We start from the raw sequence: 20,235 nt of genomic DNA, 5'->3' as shown, positions 1-20,235 counted from the left end.
AATTAAACTTTATCATAGGTATGTATGTGTAAAAAAAAAAAGTAGTATATAGTTAGGTTTGGTATTGTCGCCGGATTCATGTATCCACTAGGGGTCATGGAACAAATCCTCTGTGGATAAGGGGGATTACTCTATATTTTTATCCAGTCTTAAGTCACATCCTATAGTAAAAAGCTCAGTCCTGAGAATTCTGATACCTGTTCTCAAAGATTTCACCACATCTAGTAATTCATTCTAAAAGTACAGATTTACCGAAAATATCAAGTCCCCATCTCAGAGCCCATTGGTGGTACAGAGAATAGGTAGCATGGTTATCAGCCAGGGGCCTCAAAGAGGAGAAAGACTGAAGAAAAATAAAGTTTCCAAAAAAATTAGAAGTATCTGGTCTATTTCTACAGGAAGTAAACAGTGGAGTTGGGGAAGCTATTCTGCAGTTAGAACAAACAAGTGAAAAAGCACTGAGGGCAACTGGCCTATTCTATTCACGTATTCCTGAGACACCGGTGTTTGCACAGCTACTGCTCTGCTTTACTCTGTATTCCATCCACGGGATCCCACCATTCACCATGAGCTGTGTTAAGTTTGGGCATTACAAACTCTATACCCAGTAGGGGTACATCAAGTTCATGCATTGACAAGGGCCGTTCTGAATGACACATGGTACTCTATCACAATGTAGTGATCATGTGCTTTTTCTTTCTTTGGAGAATCAGTTATGTTTACCAAAAATAGCAACACAGTTTATATGAGTGGGGAGAGTTGCACTTTTCCCAGCTTTACTTCCAAAAATCAGGTAAGGTAAGAAATCACTCAGATTAATTAGACTAGCTTACCTCTATTTTTTCCCATATGGCCTCAAAGTTGTCTTGGTGTTGAATATCTTGCATCAGTTTCTGAATTAAAGCAGATTTTGTGGCAGAATGGCTCTCGTTTTTCTCAGAAGATGAAGCTCTCTCTGACTTCTCATCCACGTATTTTTTCATGCCAGAGAGAGGCATGCACGGCTCCTCGTCAGAGAGAATGTCACTCAGGGGCCCAGACTCGATGCTCTCCCCCAGCGAAGAGGCGATGTCACTGGATGAACTTGGAGACACCCTGCCTGGCCTAGTACGCTTCTTCTTGACATGGTAGGTTGGATAGATCTCAGAATCTGAATTCATTTCGGACAGTTCCCAGTCATCGATATTCTGAATGGTCTCCCCTCTGGGTTTTGGAGGGAGAAGCTTCGTTAAGTTTTCCAACTTCAAAGCTAATACTTCTGTCTGCTTAAGCTGAGAGGGCAGTGCCAGGTACTCATCGGAGCCATACCAGGCCTCCACGACCTGACCATTCCTGGAGACGTGACTTGGGGAGGAGGAGTAACTCTTTTGGCTTTTGTGTTTTGAAAGAAGGGGGACCGGAGACATGAGACTGTCCGAGCCAATAGGAGATTCGCTGCTTTGAGTAAACGGTGGGGAACTGGATGTTTCTGACTGCACTTGGAATTTGGCCTTCCAGCTTCTCTGAGTACACGGCTCAAGGGAGGACGCAGAAGCAGAATCGGTTTCTGGGCCCTCCACGGCCTTGGATGTACAGGCGGTGATTCCGTTGGGCACTCGGGAGCCCCTGGTGATTTCGGTTTGCTTGCCTGAACCAGTTTCTGCTTTAGGGGGTTGACACGGAGGCACCTCTTCTGGGCCCTTACGTGGCTTTTTAAGTCTGGGTTTCTCTTTGTGGCAGTCGTTGAGCCTCCCCAGGCTGGAGGAGATTTCTTTGATGTGACTTTTGACTGTGTTTTCAAGATTCCCAGCCCCCATCTTGTGCAGAGACTCGTAGGACTGGCTGGCCGCCGAAGGGCTGCTGGGGTAGGATGCCTGCAACGCCAGGCAGAGCTTGGACCTGTCAGGAGGGTCCACCAGGGAAGGGGTGCTTCTGCTCATCTCGGGCTTGAGATCAACCAGCCGCCTCCTTCCGTCCGCACGGCTCAGGCTCTTCTTAAAAGTGTCCTCTTTCAGGAAAAGCCCTCGTTTTGGCAGCGTGGGCTGTGTGGGGGAGTCCTCGTTATAATTAAAGCAGTCTCTGATGGGTCGCTTGGGGGTTGCGTTCTCACAGGGAAGAGGCTGTGGGTTCTCTGCTCCAGACTGGGAGGAAGGACTGGATTCTTGCTTGGAGGTCTCCGAAGGGGACTGAGCAGTATTTGTCGGGGCTTCCCCCAGAGACGACGTGCCCTGCTTTGAGCCTGGTTGCTCCTTGACAGTGACACCAGCGGGAGCCTTGCTTTCCTCACACCCACCTTTGTCATCTGCCAAGAGGGAACCTTGAGAAGCCTCCTCACTCACTGCCTCGCTGCAGCTGGAAGCGATGGGGTCAGTGGCCGCCGTCAGTAACCCAACACTTCGGATAAGCTCAGGGAACTCCTTCTCCATCTCACCGTAGCTCCAGGAGTCAAAGGGCTTGGTTTTGACCTGGCTCATGTCACCCAGGCCACCGAACAAATCCTCACTTGGACTGTAGTCAGACAGTTCAAATGCAGTAATTCCGCAATCCAGAGACAAGTAATTTTGGGAGCATTTGATGGTTAGCTGCCCTGAGTCATCCACTTCCGTTAGAGAATCGAGCCGGCCCTGGAACAGACAATGGCAGTGGATTCAGTAAATGGAGCATCAATTACACCCAGCGGCTGCTCAGATGAAATCTCAGCAGTGGCCGCTAAGAAGGTCAAAATGCATCAGTCTCCCTTGCTTCTGGTTTGACATACAGAATGACATATTAATCCATTATCACATTACTTTATATCATATCCTGTCCTTAAATATTCAAAGATTTTTCTTTAATTTAGAGAATAAAGCTATGATAGAAATGGTCAAGGTCAACCCAAAAATATCCGTTCTTGCCTTCATGTTCTATCTTAAAATAATGCATTGTTCAGTTAATAAACATTTCTTAAATGATGTAATAAAACTTCTGGGAACAAATCAATGTAGGAGTAACGTCTCCATGAATGTCTCTTTTGCTTATTGCTATACTTCCATCACCTACCACAACTGGCTAACTCATAGTAGATGCTCAATAAACATTTCTAAAGTGTACTAAGTCTGTCGTGTTAAATGTATATTCACAAATCCCAGGAAGGTGAAACATGAATTTGTAAAATTATAACAAAAGCACTTCAAGACTAGCTGCTGTTTCTCCCCGCCCTTTCGAAGGTTAAACAGCCGAACTTCTAGAGAACATTAATGAGTATCAAAACTTTATCGTCTTGGGTCCCCTCACTCTGCATGCATTTCTCCCCTCACCCTTTCACCTCCACCCCCGGTCCCATTTGTATATATTCGATAACAAGTGCCCACCTCCACTGTTATTTATAATTTGGGGTAGGCCAGTTTGAAACTTCTCTAAGCTAAAAAATAAAATATAGTAGTACAAGCAAGTATTTTAAAATTTTTTAATCTTTAATTATGCAATTAAGGTTTTTGTCGCATTACTAATGCAGTTTCTGACATCACTCAGCAAACAGATTTTTCACTGACAATTTGTTTGGGACGAAAAGAACCCCATTATGCAAACCAGGCTGAAGGACCACCTGGTCTAATCTAGTCCCTTAGGAGATGAAGGAGGGATAAAAACTGATCTGTCATATTCCCAGACCTCTGTTCTCCTGGAGGAGAAACCAGGTGAGCAAACGGAAGCTGGACCCTGTGTCCCTTCAACCAGTTTATGCCGCGTTCTCAGTTTTCTCTGTTTGTTTGCTTGCTGTGTTTTGGTAATGTTCTCTTCCTCCAGACCTTTAACCTGCCTCTATCTCCTACTTCCTCACTCTCACTCTACATCATCCAGATAAATAATAATTTCACCTATCTCAACCTTCGTTTCCTCCTCTGTTAATGGGGATGGTTGATTGCTACTATTTCTTTTTCATTCAAATCTCCCAACAACTTTCTTCTGGAGTGGGGTTTATATTATTGTTTTATATAACCAGAGCCTGAGCCAAAAGAAGGAGCATAACTAGCAAATGTCCTTGCAATTAAGGGCCAAGTCCATACTCTGACCTCGGCACCGTAATTTTCTGTGGTTCATTAGGTATTATTTTAAACTGCCCCTACTGCAATTTGTTCTCCACATTGCTACCAGAGTAACCTTTACAAATCTGTTACTGTTAATTCTCTGCTTAAAGCTCTTTAAGTGTCCTGCTAAGTAAACCCAAAGCCTTCCAAGAACAAACATGAAGAAATCTCTTTCCAGTCACTCTCCCCTCCCTGGCTTCACTGGACCATGGTGTCCTCCTGCCTCGGGGCCTTCACACATGCTATTTCCTTTGTTAGGAAAGTTTCCCACCTATAATACCCTGTAACTTATGGATTCTTACCCCTCAGACCTCAGATTAAATTGTATTCTTCAAAATTCCAAACCTTCACCTAAGTCAGAATCTTTTCTTGTAGATTCTTATAAAACTACTAGTGGCCCGATGCACAAAATTCATGCGTGGGGTGAGGGGGGGTGTCCCTCAGCAAAGCCTGCATCTTCTCCAATCTGGGACCCCTATGGTATTGGGCCTAAACTGGCAGTTGGACAAGCCCCTTGCAATCGGGATTGCTGGCTCCTAACTGCTCACCTGCCTGCCTGCTTGATCATTTCCAACTGCTTTCCCCTCTTGGCCTGATCACCCCCTAACCACCTCTGCCTTGGCCCTGCCACCATGGCTTTGTCCGGAAGGATGTCTGGAAGGTCTCATGGTCTAATTAGCATATTACCCTTTTATTAATATAGATAGAATATGACATACTGCCATAACTATAACATATCTACCAGTATTACTCTATGAGAATATATACTTCATGCGATAGGAAGGCATCTAATACATTACATTGTATATGTTGTAAGTAGTAGGAAATACTATATTCGTAGCAATAATATACACCCTGTGACATCTCTTCCTGATTTGGGAATGGTTCCGCAGTTCTTTGAATGTTTCTTGGCCCCTAATGTTTTTATTTTTGTTTGTTTTTGTTTGTTTGTTTTGTCATTCAGTGTAACTTTATTTTCTGTTTATTGCACATGATTTGAGGTCTTTAATTTCTAACCACCAAAGATTCAAAGGACTATTTTTCCATGAAATTTAAGATTAACATTAGTGCATTCGTGTATTCATGTGTTTTTATTGTAAACATCTGAATTGTTCACATTGTCACAGATCCTGAACTCATAAGCGTGGACCATGCACAGGCTGGCAGCAAGCCAGGAAGCCTCTCTGCAAGCAAACAGACACTCTGCATAAGGAGAAAAGTCATAGCACAACATTTAATGCCCAACCTGAGTCACCTCAGAATGTTACATATATTGACTTCTTAATTCATATTGTATCGGGAACTCTACTGCTTGGTTGGTGACAGGGTTGACCTGGTTTCAGGAGGATTTATTCCTGAAATAATTAAGGAAAGGGGGGCTCAATCTTTCTTCTTGGTTGATTGCTTCTCCCCAGCACCTTCATCTTTCTTCTTGTCCTCAGCTTCTTGGGCATCTTCTCCTTCACCTTCACCTTCTTCTTCCTCCTTTGCATCCTCAAATTCTTCCTTGACACTTTCTTCCTCTTCCTCTCCTTCCTCTTCCTCAGCCTCTTCCTTCTCCTTCTCCTCCTCTTCAGCTTCTCCTTCAGAAGGGGGTTCATCCTTAGCTTCTCCAGCTTTTGTAGCCTCAATGGTCTCTTCTACCTCAATCTGCTCCTCCTGGACATGGCTGGTGTATTAAGAAGGGAAGGAGCGAGCATACATCAAATAGGAGCTGGTCTGTAAACTACCAGATCGACCAAAGACCTGGGAACTCTGAGAGTAGCCGCTGGCTCTGCTTCCCAGGCTGGTAAAACTGAGCTGGGTCTCCTCACCTTCCAAAAGTTTCCTGTAAGCTGCAATGTCAATGTTCAAAGCCATCTTCACATTGAGGAGGTCCTGGTATTCTTTTAAATATCATGCCATTTCATTCTCTGTAGTTCTCAACTCATTTTCTAATTTGTTGATGTGTCCTGCATAGCACTAACGTCGGTGTTCTGCTTATTCTCCAGCTCTTGTAGCTGCTTTCCCAGAGCTTTGCTCATGCCTTGGCATGCTTCGACCTCCAGGGGCTTGGCCTTGAGCAGGCAGTGGCTCTTGGACACCTCGTCCTTGCTGGCGCACACCAAGTAGGTGTTCTTGGCAGCACTCGTGGTGGTGAAGCGGCTCTTGTACCATTTTTCAGCATTCTGCATGTTCTTGGCAGCCAGCTTCTCCTACTGGATGTGATGTCCTTGAGCGCGGCAGAGAGGTTGGACTTGGAGAACATGTCCATCTTCACGGAGATCTGAACGTACTGGTTCTGCACCTGCAGCTAGGTGATCTCCTCTTCATGCACCTTCTTCAGAAAGGTGATTTCGTCCATTAGGCTGTCGATGCACTTTTTGAGCTTAGCACCTGTGAAAGCTGCCTCCTCTGCACCTTCACTTGCCTCCATCAGCCAGCCCTCGGCATCCTCATGTTCAGCACCTCTTCCTGGTAGCGCTTCTGAAGGTTGTGCCAGTTCCTTCTGAGCCCCGGTGCCTCCTAACTGCCCACTCCCCTCTCCTCGCCAGGGATGGGGTGCGGTGGGGCAGGGCGCAGGCATCCATTTTCATTGAAATGTTCAACCTGGCCTGCTCCACTGGTGTCCCTAGGCAGCCCAGGGACAATCAGTGATCCCAGAGACGCTGCCACCTGCCTGCCCAGTCCCAGATCATGGCCTGTACCCCACAGGCAGTGTTTGGTGCTGCTTGCCCCACTTGCATATGCAAATTTACCTGCCATCTTTGTTAGGTTACTTTGCATATCACTCCTGATTAGCTGGTGGTCGTAGCAGAGGTAGGGTCAATTAGCACCTTTCTCTTTTATTAGTGTAGATACTGTTTTTCCTTTAAGAATTTGTCTCAAACTTTAAATAAATACTTCTTTAATTACCTTGTTTCTCTCACTAGTTTGTATGCACCACAACGGTATAAAACACATAGAAAATAGCTGACTCACCAGGATACTGCAACACTTAGCAGAGTGATCTGCATAGCACTCCAAGACATATCTGTTGAATAAAATTTCAGGGCGGGGAACCTTTTTCTGCCAAGGGCCATTTGGTTATTTATAAGATCACTCAAGGGCCATACCAAATTATCAACTTAAAAATTAGCCTGCTATATTTAATTAATCACTGCTAATGCCTTGGCAGGGCCAGACCAAATGATTTTGTGGGCCTTTTAAGGCCTGCAGGCCTTATCTACCCCTGCAGTAAATGAATGATGGATGACATTTGGAATGTATCTCTATGCCTTCATGTAATTTCTTCCTCTGATTATATAGTGTCAGTTGACTCCAGTGATGAAAAGCCCAGGCTTCAGAGTCAAATTCTACCTCTAGCACTAGTTAGCCATATGAGCATGACCCAGTAACTTGATGTTGCTAAGCCTCATTTCCTTCATCTGTAAAAAGGGAATAATGATAAGCCATGTCATGGGGCTATTGTGAGACTCAAAAGAAATACAAGTCTGACACATGGATAGATATTTAATGAATGTTCACTCATATGATTATTTTACTATTCAAGTATATTTAGGAAGAAATTTTTTCAAAATGAGAGATACCCTTATGGCGATTATACTGCACAAAGTGAGAAAACAGTATTAACTGCCAAAATGATCTAAATGGAATTGTGTGGCTTTAATGCTGCATACCTGGACCAGGATCTTTAAATAACAAAGTCAGAAGCCAAAAATCACCAAGGAATGAGACAGCCAAATAAAGTCACACTTTATACAATTTTTAAGAAAGTACCATATTTTTCCATATATGAGAGGTCCCCACTTTTCCAACCCCAAATTAAGAAATCAATATTTTAAACATTTTGCTGGTTTTCCTCTGAAGGCCTTCTTTTTTGGCATCTTAAGGAGTTGTTCTTCCTGTTTTCTTCACTGTCTGATCATACACTCAGTGGGAGGAGGTAGAAATTGTCTCACTGCAGCTCTATTTCCATGCTCTTTTGCATAGCTGATTATATTCAGTTTGAATTTTGCAGAGTATGACAATCGCTTACCGGTATTTATCTTTTCATTTTTTGACATCTTTATGGGCTAAGAATGCTAAGGTCCCTGTAGTATCTGTGCATTCTCCACCTCCACCTCCAATTATGGCATCAGCTGACATCAGTAACAATAAAGCTCGTGATTGGAGGAAGTCTGTTTGACAAGGTATGGGCAGCTACGCACCCAGGAGGCTCCCTCCTCAGTTGATTTCTGTGTATAAGACGCCCCTCAATTTTTAGTCTAATGATTTTAGAAAAAAATAATGCCTTGTACATGGAAAAATCCAGTAATGTTGGGAATTCCAATTTAAAGGCAGGTTGTATACTCCTTTTTGAAAAATGTATTATAACCCAGACCTCAATGGTTGAGCACTGACCTGTGAACTAGGAGGTCACGGTTTGATTCCTGGTCAGGGTATATGCCCCAGTTGCGAGCTCAATCCCTAGTGTGGGCCATGCAGGAGGCAGCTGATCAGTGATCCTCTCATCACTGATGTTTCTGTCTCTCTCTCTCTCTCCTTTCTTCTCTGAAATCAGTTAAAATATATATTTTTTTTAAATGTGTTATAAATGATGGTTAAGTTCCAAGCTATCCCATTAGTTGATATTTAAATTACTAACTAGTTGAAATTTACATTATATTCTACTCGATTTATCATAAAGGCACAGCACTGTAGCTACTTGAGTGAGGTTAGAGAAGCATTAAGAAAAAGTGTTTGTATGATGGGTAAAGAAATAGGAATTTGAGAGTTCAGGTAAAACTTGGGAACCTAAAAGTGTTATCTACCTGCGTCTGGATCGGTTTGAAACACAGCAGCCCTGGTAAAGCTTTGGTCCCCATTTTTGTGGTCATAGAACCTAAAGACCAGGCAACTGTCTGGCTCAAAAATAAGGGTCACTCATGAGACCACATATCAGAGAATAGGGTATGGCTCCTCTTTCCTAGGTCTTCTCCTGAAGATCCCTCCCCTACCCAGTCCTTTGTTTGAAAAACAAATACTGCACTCAAAAACAATTCATGCTCCAAAGTAAACCCTCCCCCACCTGTTCCCACCCAGGCCAACATCTGTGGATTGTCACTCATGGGTAACTATTTTTAATTCAGACTGCATTTTTAATGTGAAAAAAATCCCTCCCTGAAAAACAAAACAGGAAATTCTGCTTTGTTCCTTACCCATAATTAAGTAACTTAGGCTCTAGTTCCAAATGCCTTTCTAGAGTTCTCTCTTTTTTTAGCACTACATTTTGCAACCAATTGAACATGCGATTTAATACTCATAATTTAGAAATTTTAAGATCTCCCTGGCCTGGCCTGTGCCCTCTTGCAATCTGGGACCCCTAGGGGGATGTCCAACTGCTGGTTTAGGCACAATCCCACAGGCCTTTGGCAGTCAGACAACCCCCAGGAGATGTAGCAGTGCACAAGTGGCAGGCAGCTAGGGAGGAGCCCAGGCCGGGGCGGGCACAACATTGGCTATGCCTGCTGCTGCTGCTTGTTAGTGCTGCCGCAGAGTCGGAAGAGGCTCCCGCCATTGCAGCTGCACTCGACAACTGTGGGCCAGATTCTGGCTGAGCAGTGCTCCCCCTGTGGGAGCACACTGACACCAGGGGGCAGCTCCTGTGTTGAGCTTCTGCCCCCTGGTGGTCAGTGTGTGTCATAGCGACCAGCTGTTCTGGTTGTTGGGTCATAACAGTCCCTTAGGCTTTTATATATACAGATAGTAGCAAGTCTTAAGAATTTCCATTTTCTACCAGCTAAAATCATGAGTGAAATAACTAATCTCCATGATTAGCCCCAGTCTCCCAACCTAAAGTTATAGCTACCTCTTCTATACCTAAAGCAGTAATGATTTGCATTATTTCATTAGACTCAACTTATTAAACTTTTACAATTAGTGATGTGCATCAGGTGCAGTGGGAGGTACAAAATGATGATAATCTGGTGCCAGAACTCATGCAGTTCACATCCAGCACACACTTTTTCATACTATAAATTGCCCATAATAAGTACTAGTAAATGAACACAGAGTGTTGTGGTGTGAGAGCTTTGGAAGGACCGATGCATTCTCACAGCAACTACTTATCTGAAGTGCTTACCACACCACCTGGCATACAATAAGTTCTTAATATTTGTTACTGTGTCAATGTTGTTAATAATTAGCACTACTTGTGTGACTTTACCTCTCTCAATCTCAGTCCTCTCAACTGTAAAATGGTTGCAATAATATCACCTATTAAAGAAGAGTAATAGCTCCTTTCATCCCATGGATCTCAGTGCCTTATATGTAATAGGAAATTGATAAATATTTAGGGAAAATAGAAAGGGAAGCAGGAAGGAAAGAAGGGAGGGAGGGCAGAAGAGAGGGGGGAAGAATTATTATTATTACAACAGAGAACAGTTAAAAGCTGGTTTTGTTTGTTTTATTTAATCACTAGAGGCCTGGTGCATGAAACTCATGCACAGGAGGAGTGTCCCCTCAGCCCAGCCTGCACCCTCTCCAATCCGGGACCCATTGTGGGATGTCTGACTGCCGATGTAGGCCAGATCCTCTAAACTAGCAGTTGGACATCCCTCTCACAATCCTGGACCGCTGGCTCCTAATCATTCACCTGCCTGCTGGCCAAGTTGTCCCCAACTTTCCCCTCCTTGACCCTCCTAACTGCCCCCACCACCAGCCTGGTCTTCCCCCAACTGCCCCCCATGCTAGCCTGGTTGCCCCTCATGGCCTCCTGGCCTGGTCGCCCCATGCAGTCTGCTTGTTCAGTTGTCTGGTCATTTCTCACTAACCTCCCTGCCGGCCTGGTTGTAGGCAGCCTCTGTGAAGGCATGAGGGTTAATTTACATATCACCTCTTTACTATATAGGATTCCTAGATTTATATCCTATTTCCTTACAAAGCATTCATTTAACCTTTGTTAAACTGTTTTTCCATCTATAAGATGGAACTATTTTTAATACCCCTTACCCTTAATAAATTAAGCAATCAATAAAAAATGGTTATCACAGTAACTGAACTACAGAACATTTCAGTATAACATATTATTACACAATTAGAGGCCTGTTGCATAAAATTCATACAACAATAGGCCTTCCTTCCCCTGGCTGCTGGCACCGGCTTCCTCTGGCACCTGGGACCCAGGCTTCACTCCAGCTGCCGGCAGGCATCCAGGACCCAGACTTCCCTCTGGCTGCTGGCAGGCACCTAGGACCTTGGCTTCCCTCACAGCTCAGGCTTCATCCACAAGGTCATCCGAAAGGACATCCAGAAGGACGTCCAATCTATCGGGTCTAGTAATACTTAATGTCGTTTTTTAACATTCGTTTAAAATCTTGCTTGGCGTTGACTTGTATTGACATAACCTTCAAACACGTGGTATCTACAGAATATGTGAAGTGCAATTAACAAGTTTTGCTTGAAAAAGTTTGTGTTTGGTTTGGTTTTTGTTGCAAAACTAGGGCTAAGAAGATGGCGGATGAAGAGCATATTCGGCACTGCATGCTTTAAGAGTTCCAAGTAGGAAGAAAAGCAAGTGAGGCTGCAAAAAACATCTGTAGTGCTCTTGGTCAAGATGCAGTTAGCGCCAGAAAATGCCAGCGTTGGTTTGAGAAATTTCGCGAGGGAAATTTTTCGTTAGATGACAAGAGTGGTCAAGGCTGTGTGTCCAATTTTGATCAAGAAGCTCTTCAAGCTCTTTTGGTGCAAAATCCTCAAATTACCCAACAAGAGCTTGCGACAACTATAAATTGTTCACAAAAAACAATTTCCAATCAATTGCGTGCACTTGGCAAAGTCCAAAAGTTTGGAAAATGGGTTCCTCATGAGTTGACCGACAACAACCGTAATCAAAGAGTCACAATTTGCAGTTCGCTCCTCTCTCGTCAAAACCTTTGCCGTTTTTAGAGCAAATTGTTACCGGAGATGAAAAATGGGTGCTGTATGTTAATTTGAAAAGGCAGCCTCAATGGTTGGACAAAAATAAGGCTCCGCAGCCCACGCCAAAACCTGACTTGCATGCGAAAAAAGTGATGTGATATTGTGTGTTTGGTGGAATTTTAAAGGAATTCTTCATTATGAACTTTTACCATCTAACCAAACCATTACAAGTGCAGTGTATAGTGCCTAATTGGAAAGGTTAGCCCAAGCTTTAAGAGAAAAAGAACCCGCACTGATTAATCGGAAGGGCGTAATTCTTCACCACGATAACGCACGACCGCATACTGCAAGAATCACTGCTGAAAAACTGCGCCAGTTGGAATGGGAAGTTCTCCCTCAACCTGCATATTCTCCTGATATTGCCCCTTCCGATTACCATTTGTTTCGTTCTTTGCAAAACTTTCTTCTTGGAAAAAAATTTAATAATGAAGAATGCCTCAAAAATGCATTGACTGAATTTTTTGCATCAAAATCACAAGAATTTTACAACAGAGGGATTAAAATGCTTCCTGAGCGTTGGGCACAAGTAGTAGAAAACAACGGCAACTATATTGTTGATTAAATTTTGTTGTATTGTTTAAATAAATTCGATTTTAAAAAATATTAGAAAAAGACATTAATTATTACTAGACCTAATAATTAGCATATTATGCTTTTATTATTATTATAGACTCGAAGCCTGATGCACAAAATTCATGCAAAGTGCTCTGCCCTCGCAGCCGCGGCTTTGTCCATACTGTTGTTCTGCTGTTTGGTCTAATTAGCGCATTAGCTCTTTATTATATAGGATGGTGAGTTTTACGCTAAAGTGTTTTTCATTTGTTTGGTTGGTTTTGTTTTAGTAAGGTGATTGCCAATTTGCTAACAAGATATGGTCTGCTCTATATTTAAGTAAAAATATCATATATTTTGTTTTAGCAAGGATATGAAGAGAGAAAACTTGCCACTTTCTTGACTTTCAAATTTGTTCTTTAATGTGACTTTGAAACTCAACCAATTTCCAAAAAGAACAAATGCACTCACCTTTATTGGAAGGACATTTACTATTCTAGTTTATCAGCATGTTTTATGCCATTTCCCTCTTCATTCCATAAATCTTTCACAGCTGAATTTATCCTGATAAAGCCAAGAATTTTATTCTAATCCCCTTCCGGTTTCCCACAATTCCGGTGTGCTGACAGAAACAAATAAAACTAACCAGTCTTTGAAATGTTCTCATGGAATCACACTAAAAACACAAACAAATAAGATCAGAAGTCCACAGCTTCAGGAAAGATGACAAGGGAGACAGTGTTTTAACTCATAGAAAAATATCCACAAAGCAGATGGCTAAGAATTCACTATTCCTTCCCCCCTCCTACAGCATATTGTTACAAGACTAAACACTGACTTCAAAGATGCAAATGCATGAAATTGTTTCCAATTAAATCTGTAAATAATTACAGAGCTCACATTGTGAAAGCCTTAATACTGCTTACTTGCAACATAGCTGTGAAACAGCAGCCTGTACCTGTACCTTAATTGTTTTTCATCATTCTTGGGATACTACTTCACTAATGATTATGCATTCAAATATATGCATTGTAAACGTATTCCACAAAACTAACAACAAGGGTTGGCAATCAGTAAATGTTATTAAATGAATGAACAAATATGTAACATGAACTGGTTTACTCAGTGATTTCTAATGTTCCTTCTAGTAGTAGAAAGTGGGAAGATTCAATGACTGTTTAATGGATGCTGGGCAGAGCCAGCAGAACACATGGGGAGGAACAAAAAAAAGAATGCATAGGTCAGGAATGCCAGGTAGGTATCTAAGGAAAGATCTCTTCAGCATTTAGACAAACCTTTCCCATCTATGATCTTCACCTCATTATCATACACCTCATAGGTACCAGATTGAGGGCAGAGTGGGCCAGTAGTAATTCTTCATAGTCTCCTATAAGCACAAGAGTACCAATCAAGGGTCCTCTAGAGATCCTACTTCAGAGAGATGGCATCTGGGGACTGACACCCCATCTATATATATAAAAAGCCAGTGACCAGACACCAGAACAACCAGAACAACCAGTCACTATAATGCCCACTGTGGCCAGCAAACTGGCCCGATCTGGGGATGGGGCCAGCCAGTCAACATCCCGCAACCCTCCCCTCAGCTGGCCCTGTCCCGATCAACCTCTTCCACCCCCGATTGAGGGCAGGACCACCAGCCAAACACCCCCATCCCCCCGCAGCCCCTTCCCCTGTCAGCCCCGCCCCTGATCATCCCCCCCACCCAAATAGGGGGCAGGGCCGGCCAGCCAACTGCCTGCAGTCCCTCCCCTCAGCTGGCCTTAACACCAATAGACTCCCCCCTCCCTCCACAGGCCTTCAGCTCCCCCTGCTAGTCAGCTACACCCCTAATTGGCCTCCCATTCCAATCAGGGGTAGGGCCAGCCAGCCAACCACTCATGGCCCCTCCCCCAGGCCACTGACACCCAATCGGCCCCCCTCACCCCATTCAGGGCAGGGCTGGCTGGCCCACCTCCCACAGCCCCTTCCCATGGCTGGCCCCACCCCTGATCAGCCCCACCACTGTGATTGGCCTGTGGCCCCTCCCTCCAACCAGCTCCACTCCAGACTGCCCCTCCCCACACCAATCGGGTGGGGCTGGCCAGCCAACCTCCCCCAACCCTTCCCCTAGCCTCTGACCCCCAATCAGGTCCCCTCCCCACTTGGGGGCAGGGACAGCTGGCCCACTGCCCACAGCTCCTCCCCACAGCCAGCCCCACCCATGCACAAATTCATGCACTGGGCCTCTAGTATGAATATGAATACACAAGCACTCTGCCAAAGTCATATCACCTCAGTCACTGTCACAATACAAGGGAAAGCTAAATGAAAACAAAGGTCATGACTTAATGTTAGAAGTGAGCCTGATAGGTTTTGATTCCCATTAACTTCCAGGCTCTTTGCCACAGAAAGATCATCACTGTTATGAAAATAACTAGAGGCCTTGAAAGGAACTGTGGGCCTTAGACTGTGGTGGGCCCAGGGGTGGGTCTCAACCCATCCTCTGTGCCCCCGTCTAGCCTCTCCCACCACAGCCCCCAGGCCCCTGTCTGCCAGCAGCCCCACTCCACACTGAAAGCTCCTGCCCCACTTGCATCTGCTGTTGGGGCAGAGCAATTGGGGCCAGTGCTTTCAGCAGGTGCCAGTGGTGGCTGCTACCCCAATCCTCCCTTAGGAGCGGGGGGGGGGGGGGAGAGGGGGGGGGGAAGGGGGAGGTGGAGAAGCCCTCAGGGGTGATCGGGACCTGTGGTGGGTGCTGGCAGCAGCTGAAAGCAGCAGCTCCAGCTCCAGCTGCATGTGCGAGCTGGGCCTCTGCCAGCAGTGGGTGCAAGAGGCAGCTGCTGGTCCTGATCACCCCTCAGGAGCAGGAGGAGGTGGAGAACCCCTGAGACATGATCAGGGCCAGCACCCACTGCTCGCATCAGCTGATGGTGCTGAGCAATTGGGGCTGGCACCGGGTGCTGGCAGCAGGTGCAAGCTGGGTCAGTGCAAGGATGCAAAGAATGTTCAGTAGCCACCAGAGGCTCACCCCAATGACAGTGATGAGTGCCCTGCCTTAGTCTGGTGCTCCCTCTCACCTACTCAACTATCCTGCCATGGCCAACACCCACCATGTTCTGTGCGCACCCCCTGGTAGTCAGCGCACACTATAGCAATCAGTTGTTTGGCTAGTCTACCGTTCAGCCTATTTGCATATTAGGGTTTTATATATATAGGTAATCAATAAGTATAAATTATTTATGAGACTAGACAAAGATCTGTTTTGCTTATTGGTAATATTGAAGCCGGTAAAATATTAATAAATTAATGAACTATGCAACACTCTTTATAAGGCCTTTTAATCTTATATATTCATATAAGTTCCTTATAAACTTGTATAATACATATCTTCCACAAAACCAACAGTATAGCTCCCAACTGGGTGTAGAAAGCCAAGGGACTTTATGCATACATACAAACTCTATGTATCTATATATGGTATATACTATCTATCTACCTACCTACTTATTTATCTCCCTACACACACAGCCCCTGCTTAATTAGCTAGCACAATGCTTTTTATTGGGAAATAAAAGAGGTTATTTGGGTTTAAATTTATAGTATTTATTCTTAAACCATGCATCAAGAGTAACAACAACGAATTCGTTAAAATGCACTTAATATGACTACAAAAAAATTTAAATATGTTGATTGTTTAAAATTCTAAAGTTCATTGATTCACTACATCCAGAATGATTTTTCTAAAGCATGAATTTAATCAAGTTCATTCCATGAACAAACTGTCCTAAAACTAAAGTCCAGTTCTCTCAATATGGCTTTTTAATATGGCTTTTTTCTTCACAATCTCACCTTCGCTTGCCTACTAGTTTAAAGCCTGTTTCCTGGTCCCTTGAACCTTTTGCTCCATTTTTATCTGTAGCTCTTTGAGCCTGTCATTTTCTCTCTTACATTTGCAACTTTGAACATGACATTCCCTCTGTACATTTTCCACCTCGGTTCACCAGTTTGATCCCACTTCTCCCTTAGGTCTCAGATTAGACTCACTCCTGGAAATTAGACTCACTTCCTGTCTGAATTAGGTGCTCCTTCTCTGTCCTCCAGTGCGTCATATGGACCTATTGCTGTCTGGCCTTAATGTCTGTTCATGTGCCTACATCCCCCACTAGGCTCTAAACTGCTTGAAAGCAAACACTATGTTTTTGTTCACTGTTATATTCTTAGCACCTAGTGTTTGGCCCATAGTAAGTGCTCAATAAATATAAATTAAATAGGGAAAAAGGACCCAAATTAACTATAGGTGGTTTCTGAGCAAACTATCAGGTAAGAGTGAGTTAATTCTGACCTAAAGTTTCATTGACATTAAAAGTAACCAAGCCTCTGTCACTATACCTAGGTTCAAAGCCCAGCTCAGGACCTACTTATCTACCTACAAAGAATTCCTGCCCCACAGCTCTGCACTGAAAGCATACTCAAAAGGTCACGCTTGACAACGCATGATATGGCCTCAAAGAAAATACCCACCTCGGCTGTCTCTTCGGAGAAAGCTTGCAGAATGTCCGTCTGCCTGGTGTAGTTGCCATTGGCGTCCTGCAGACCTTGCAGAATGCGCTCCCGCAGAACCAGCACCGAGACCCGGAGCTGGTGCCAGAGGAGCTGCACGGCGTGGATGTCCACAATCACGTTGACAGAGTAGGACAGCAGCTTCAGGGAGAACTCAGTCTCGAGGAGGGCATGGATTTGCTCAACATGATCAGAAATATCTTCGCAAATGTCCTGCAGTGGGGGAAAGAAACAAAGCAAAGATAGGATGACTTGTTTGCCAAAAGGTCACTTCTTCACCTGACACCAACCCTCAGGGCCAACAGGTCAGGTGAGCACATGTCAGAGAGTGGGCCTTTGTCAGCTGCGGGCCGTGTCCCTGGGCACCGGGCCTTTGGTGCACACAGGTAAGTTGATCTTCTCCTAACCCACAAAACGCCTGATTCTTTCAGATACCAAAATTCTTCCAGATGCCAAGCTGAGAGGTCACCTCACAAACCCACTCTCTGTTCTCTTCATTTACAGTTTGTGATTCTGGCAAGTGAGCCAACAGCTATTCTGTTTGCTGGCGGCGAGCTCCATGGAATACACAGTGTTTCATCCAGACACCAAGCATGAAGAATGGTGGGCTAGAATCTGTGTTTCATAGGAATTACCACATTTTGTCAATGAACCCCAGGGTTTTTTATGTAAGAAACTATTGTCACATTCCCACAGAGAATGTTAATTCCTAAATTCATAATGGATAGCTAAGTTTCATCCCATACTTTGCAAGCAGAAAGAAAACCAGAGAAACCCCAAGTATGAAGAAAGACAAAATAGTTTGTTCAGGAAGATCAAGAACCATTATGAACTTAAGGTTTCAAACTCTCCCACACATACTACTAGGCATGCAGATTTGGTGTCTGATATAGCACCTGCCCTTACAAGTTCCCAAACTCCACTGTGCCACCAGAGGCAGCTACATGGGATGAGCAGCATCAATAGGGATATTTAGGTGAGCAATTTGGGACCATTAAGCACTAAAATGATACAGACATCAGCTGAATCTGCTCAGTTACCCAGTTTTAGTGATGATCAGTGTTTGTTTGTGTTTTAATGGATAATTTTTGGTAAGGCTAACATTTTAAGATAGCATTTGAGTTCTGAGCCCTATCATGAGTGTCAAAACAGTCATTCTATAATATGCTGGAAACATAGCCTGCTGATTCCATGTAATTCAATGAATTTTTTTAAAGAAAAAACAAAATGTAACCTTATTAAACAATGTGTAAAAATAGGCCCAAAAAAATCTACTGAAGTATGATGGAGAGTTGTTCTGAAATTTGAATATTAATTATTGTGCAACTCCAATAAATGATCCAATATTAGTTCTTGAAATCCAGAATCAGTTGATGACAGTGGTACAAACTGATGATGATAATAACAACTTGAAACAGATGAAAAGTTTAAACTAAATAGACTTTGGAGTCCTAATTAAGTGAAGTTCTTACAAATGTGGCCCTTGAGCACTTGCAGTCCAGAAGAGCTTCAGGGCAAAAACTACATGACCCTATTAATCAGCATATGGGACCCAATTATACTCATATTAGCTATCTCTGCTGGCTTTCAGCATAACAAAGCAGGCCTCTAACTGCTGTCATCAGATATTCCATACTGCCTAGGATCTCAGCTAATGCTTGCTTTGAGCATCTAATCCATTTATCCCTCACACCTCTTATTCCTGATACCTCAACCACCTCAAAGCACATGCCCTGCTTCCTTTGCCCTCTCAGGATGCTCAGTTCTGTGTAGTACTGTGTTGCCTTAGAAAACTTCCTTCCCCCCACTGCTGACCACTTCCAAATTCTCTGTGCTTCTCTGGCTAATAACCCCATTCCATTGTAAAAACACTCTTTTACTTCTTCACAGAAGAATTATGGGAATAATTGTATTATCTACTTCTTGGTCTTACCAAACCCTGACTCTGCCCAAGGACCTTGCTTCCCTGTTGTCATCCCAAGTGATGCTGCCTATTAGCCCAGGTCTCACCTGAGAGATGGAGGGAGAGAGCTGATGGGGAAGGACAGGCCTCAGAGCTTCTTTGCCACTTTCAGATCATTGCTCTTTTGCCCTCATACTAGTTCCCTTCTTTTCTAGTAGGTGCCTACAGTCTACTAAAGCTTTAATACTTAAAATTTCCCATAATTCTATATGGATTTCATTCATTGTCTTATATTTCTTCTTCTGAGAAAAAAATGTTCTTCAGCAAGCTCATTCAGATGACTAAATCAAGAGATGTCTCAAAGACTAAGAAATCTATAATTATAAACTGAAGATAGTTTCTAAATGTCCTTTAAGCAATAACATTTTTACAGATACTCAAATTGTCTTTAGTCGATCCCATAATTATTAAGGATAGAAGGATAATTATTTCTGGTGGGTTTTTTGTTGTTGTTTGTTTTTTGTTTTTTCAGCAAATGCCTTAAGTACCTGCTATGTACTAATCCATGTGCTGGGGCACACAAAGGTTATAGTTCCAAAACCTGCTCCCTGGAGTGCCCTCGTTGGTAGGAGGTGGGGATGGAAATAAAAATTGCAGCCAGAAGGTAAGTGTTCACGGAGGACACACAGAGGAGAAGGGAATAATTGTGTACAGGGGCAAAGAGGAAGGGGGAAGAATACTCTTCTAAGGAAGTAATGTTAGGGTCTTGAAGGAGATAACCAAGGGGATGAGAAGAGCATTCTCGGGAGTAGCCAGTATCAGAGAGGTCTCCATAACTATGGACTTAAGATTTGGTGCCAATTTCCTACACAAGGTATATTACCCAGAATCCATAAATAAATTAAAAAATTTACTTTATCAAAATTTAAAATTCTTGCTGTGCAAAATATATTTTTTAAGAAAAGGAAAATATAATCTACAGTCCAGAAAAAACTATTTTCAAATCATATATCTACCAAATGATTTATATCCAGAATATACCAATATAAAGAACTCTCAAAACAACAATAAGAAAACAACCAGCCCAACTATAAGACAGGCAAAAGACATGAACAAAAATTTTAAGTGAATATAATGATGGCAAATAAGCACATAAAAAAGTTTGTCCTCATGAAACTTTAGAGAAATTCAAAGTAAAACCACAATGAGATTCTACTGTGGTCCAATAGGTGTACA

The 20,235-nt window shown here is 43.4% G+C and overlaps 1 protein-coding gene across 3 annotated transcripts in view; it reads right to left on the bottom strand.

The window, feature by feature from the left end:
• AKAP6 (A-kinase anchoring protein 6) overlaps nt 1-20,235 on the bottom strand; it is a 451,051-nt gene that overhangs the window by 268,041 nt on the left and 162,775 nt on the right. For all 3 annotated transcript variants that reach the window (XM_036451362.2, XM_036451376.2, XM_045585282.1), the window contains exons 3-4: nt 17,058-17,309; nt 834-2,603 (exon numbers count right to left, since the gene is read on the bottom strand). In XM_036451362.2, the coding sequence (XP_036307255.1) occupies nt 834-2,603; nt 17,058-17,309 (2,022 nt within the window). The remainder of the gene's footprint in view (nt 1-833; nt 2,604-17,057; nt 17,310-20,235) is intronic.

This window comes from Pipistrellus kuhlii, unplaced genomic scaffold, assembly GCF_014108245.1.
Source record: "Pipistrellus kuhlii isolate mPipKuh1 unplaced genomic scaffold, mPipKuh1.p scaffold_m20_p_1, whole genome shotgun sequence".
Classification (NCBI taxonomy): Eukaryota; Metazoa; Chordata; class Mammalia; order Chiroptera; family Vespertilionidae; genus Pipistrellus; species Pipistrellus kuhlii.
The sequence above is the reverse complement of the archived record's forward strand: the minus strand, read 5'-3'. Positions and strand labels throughout refer to the sequence as shown.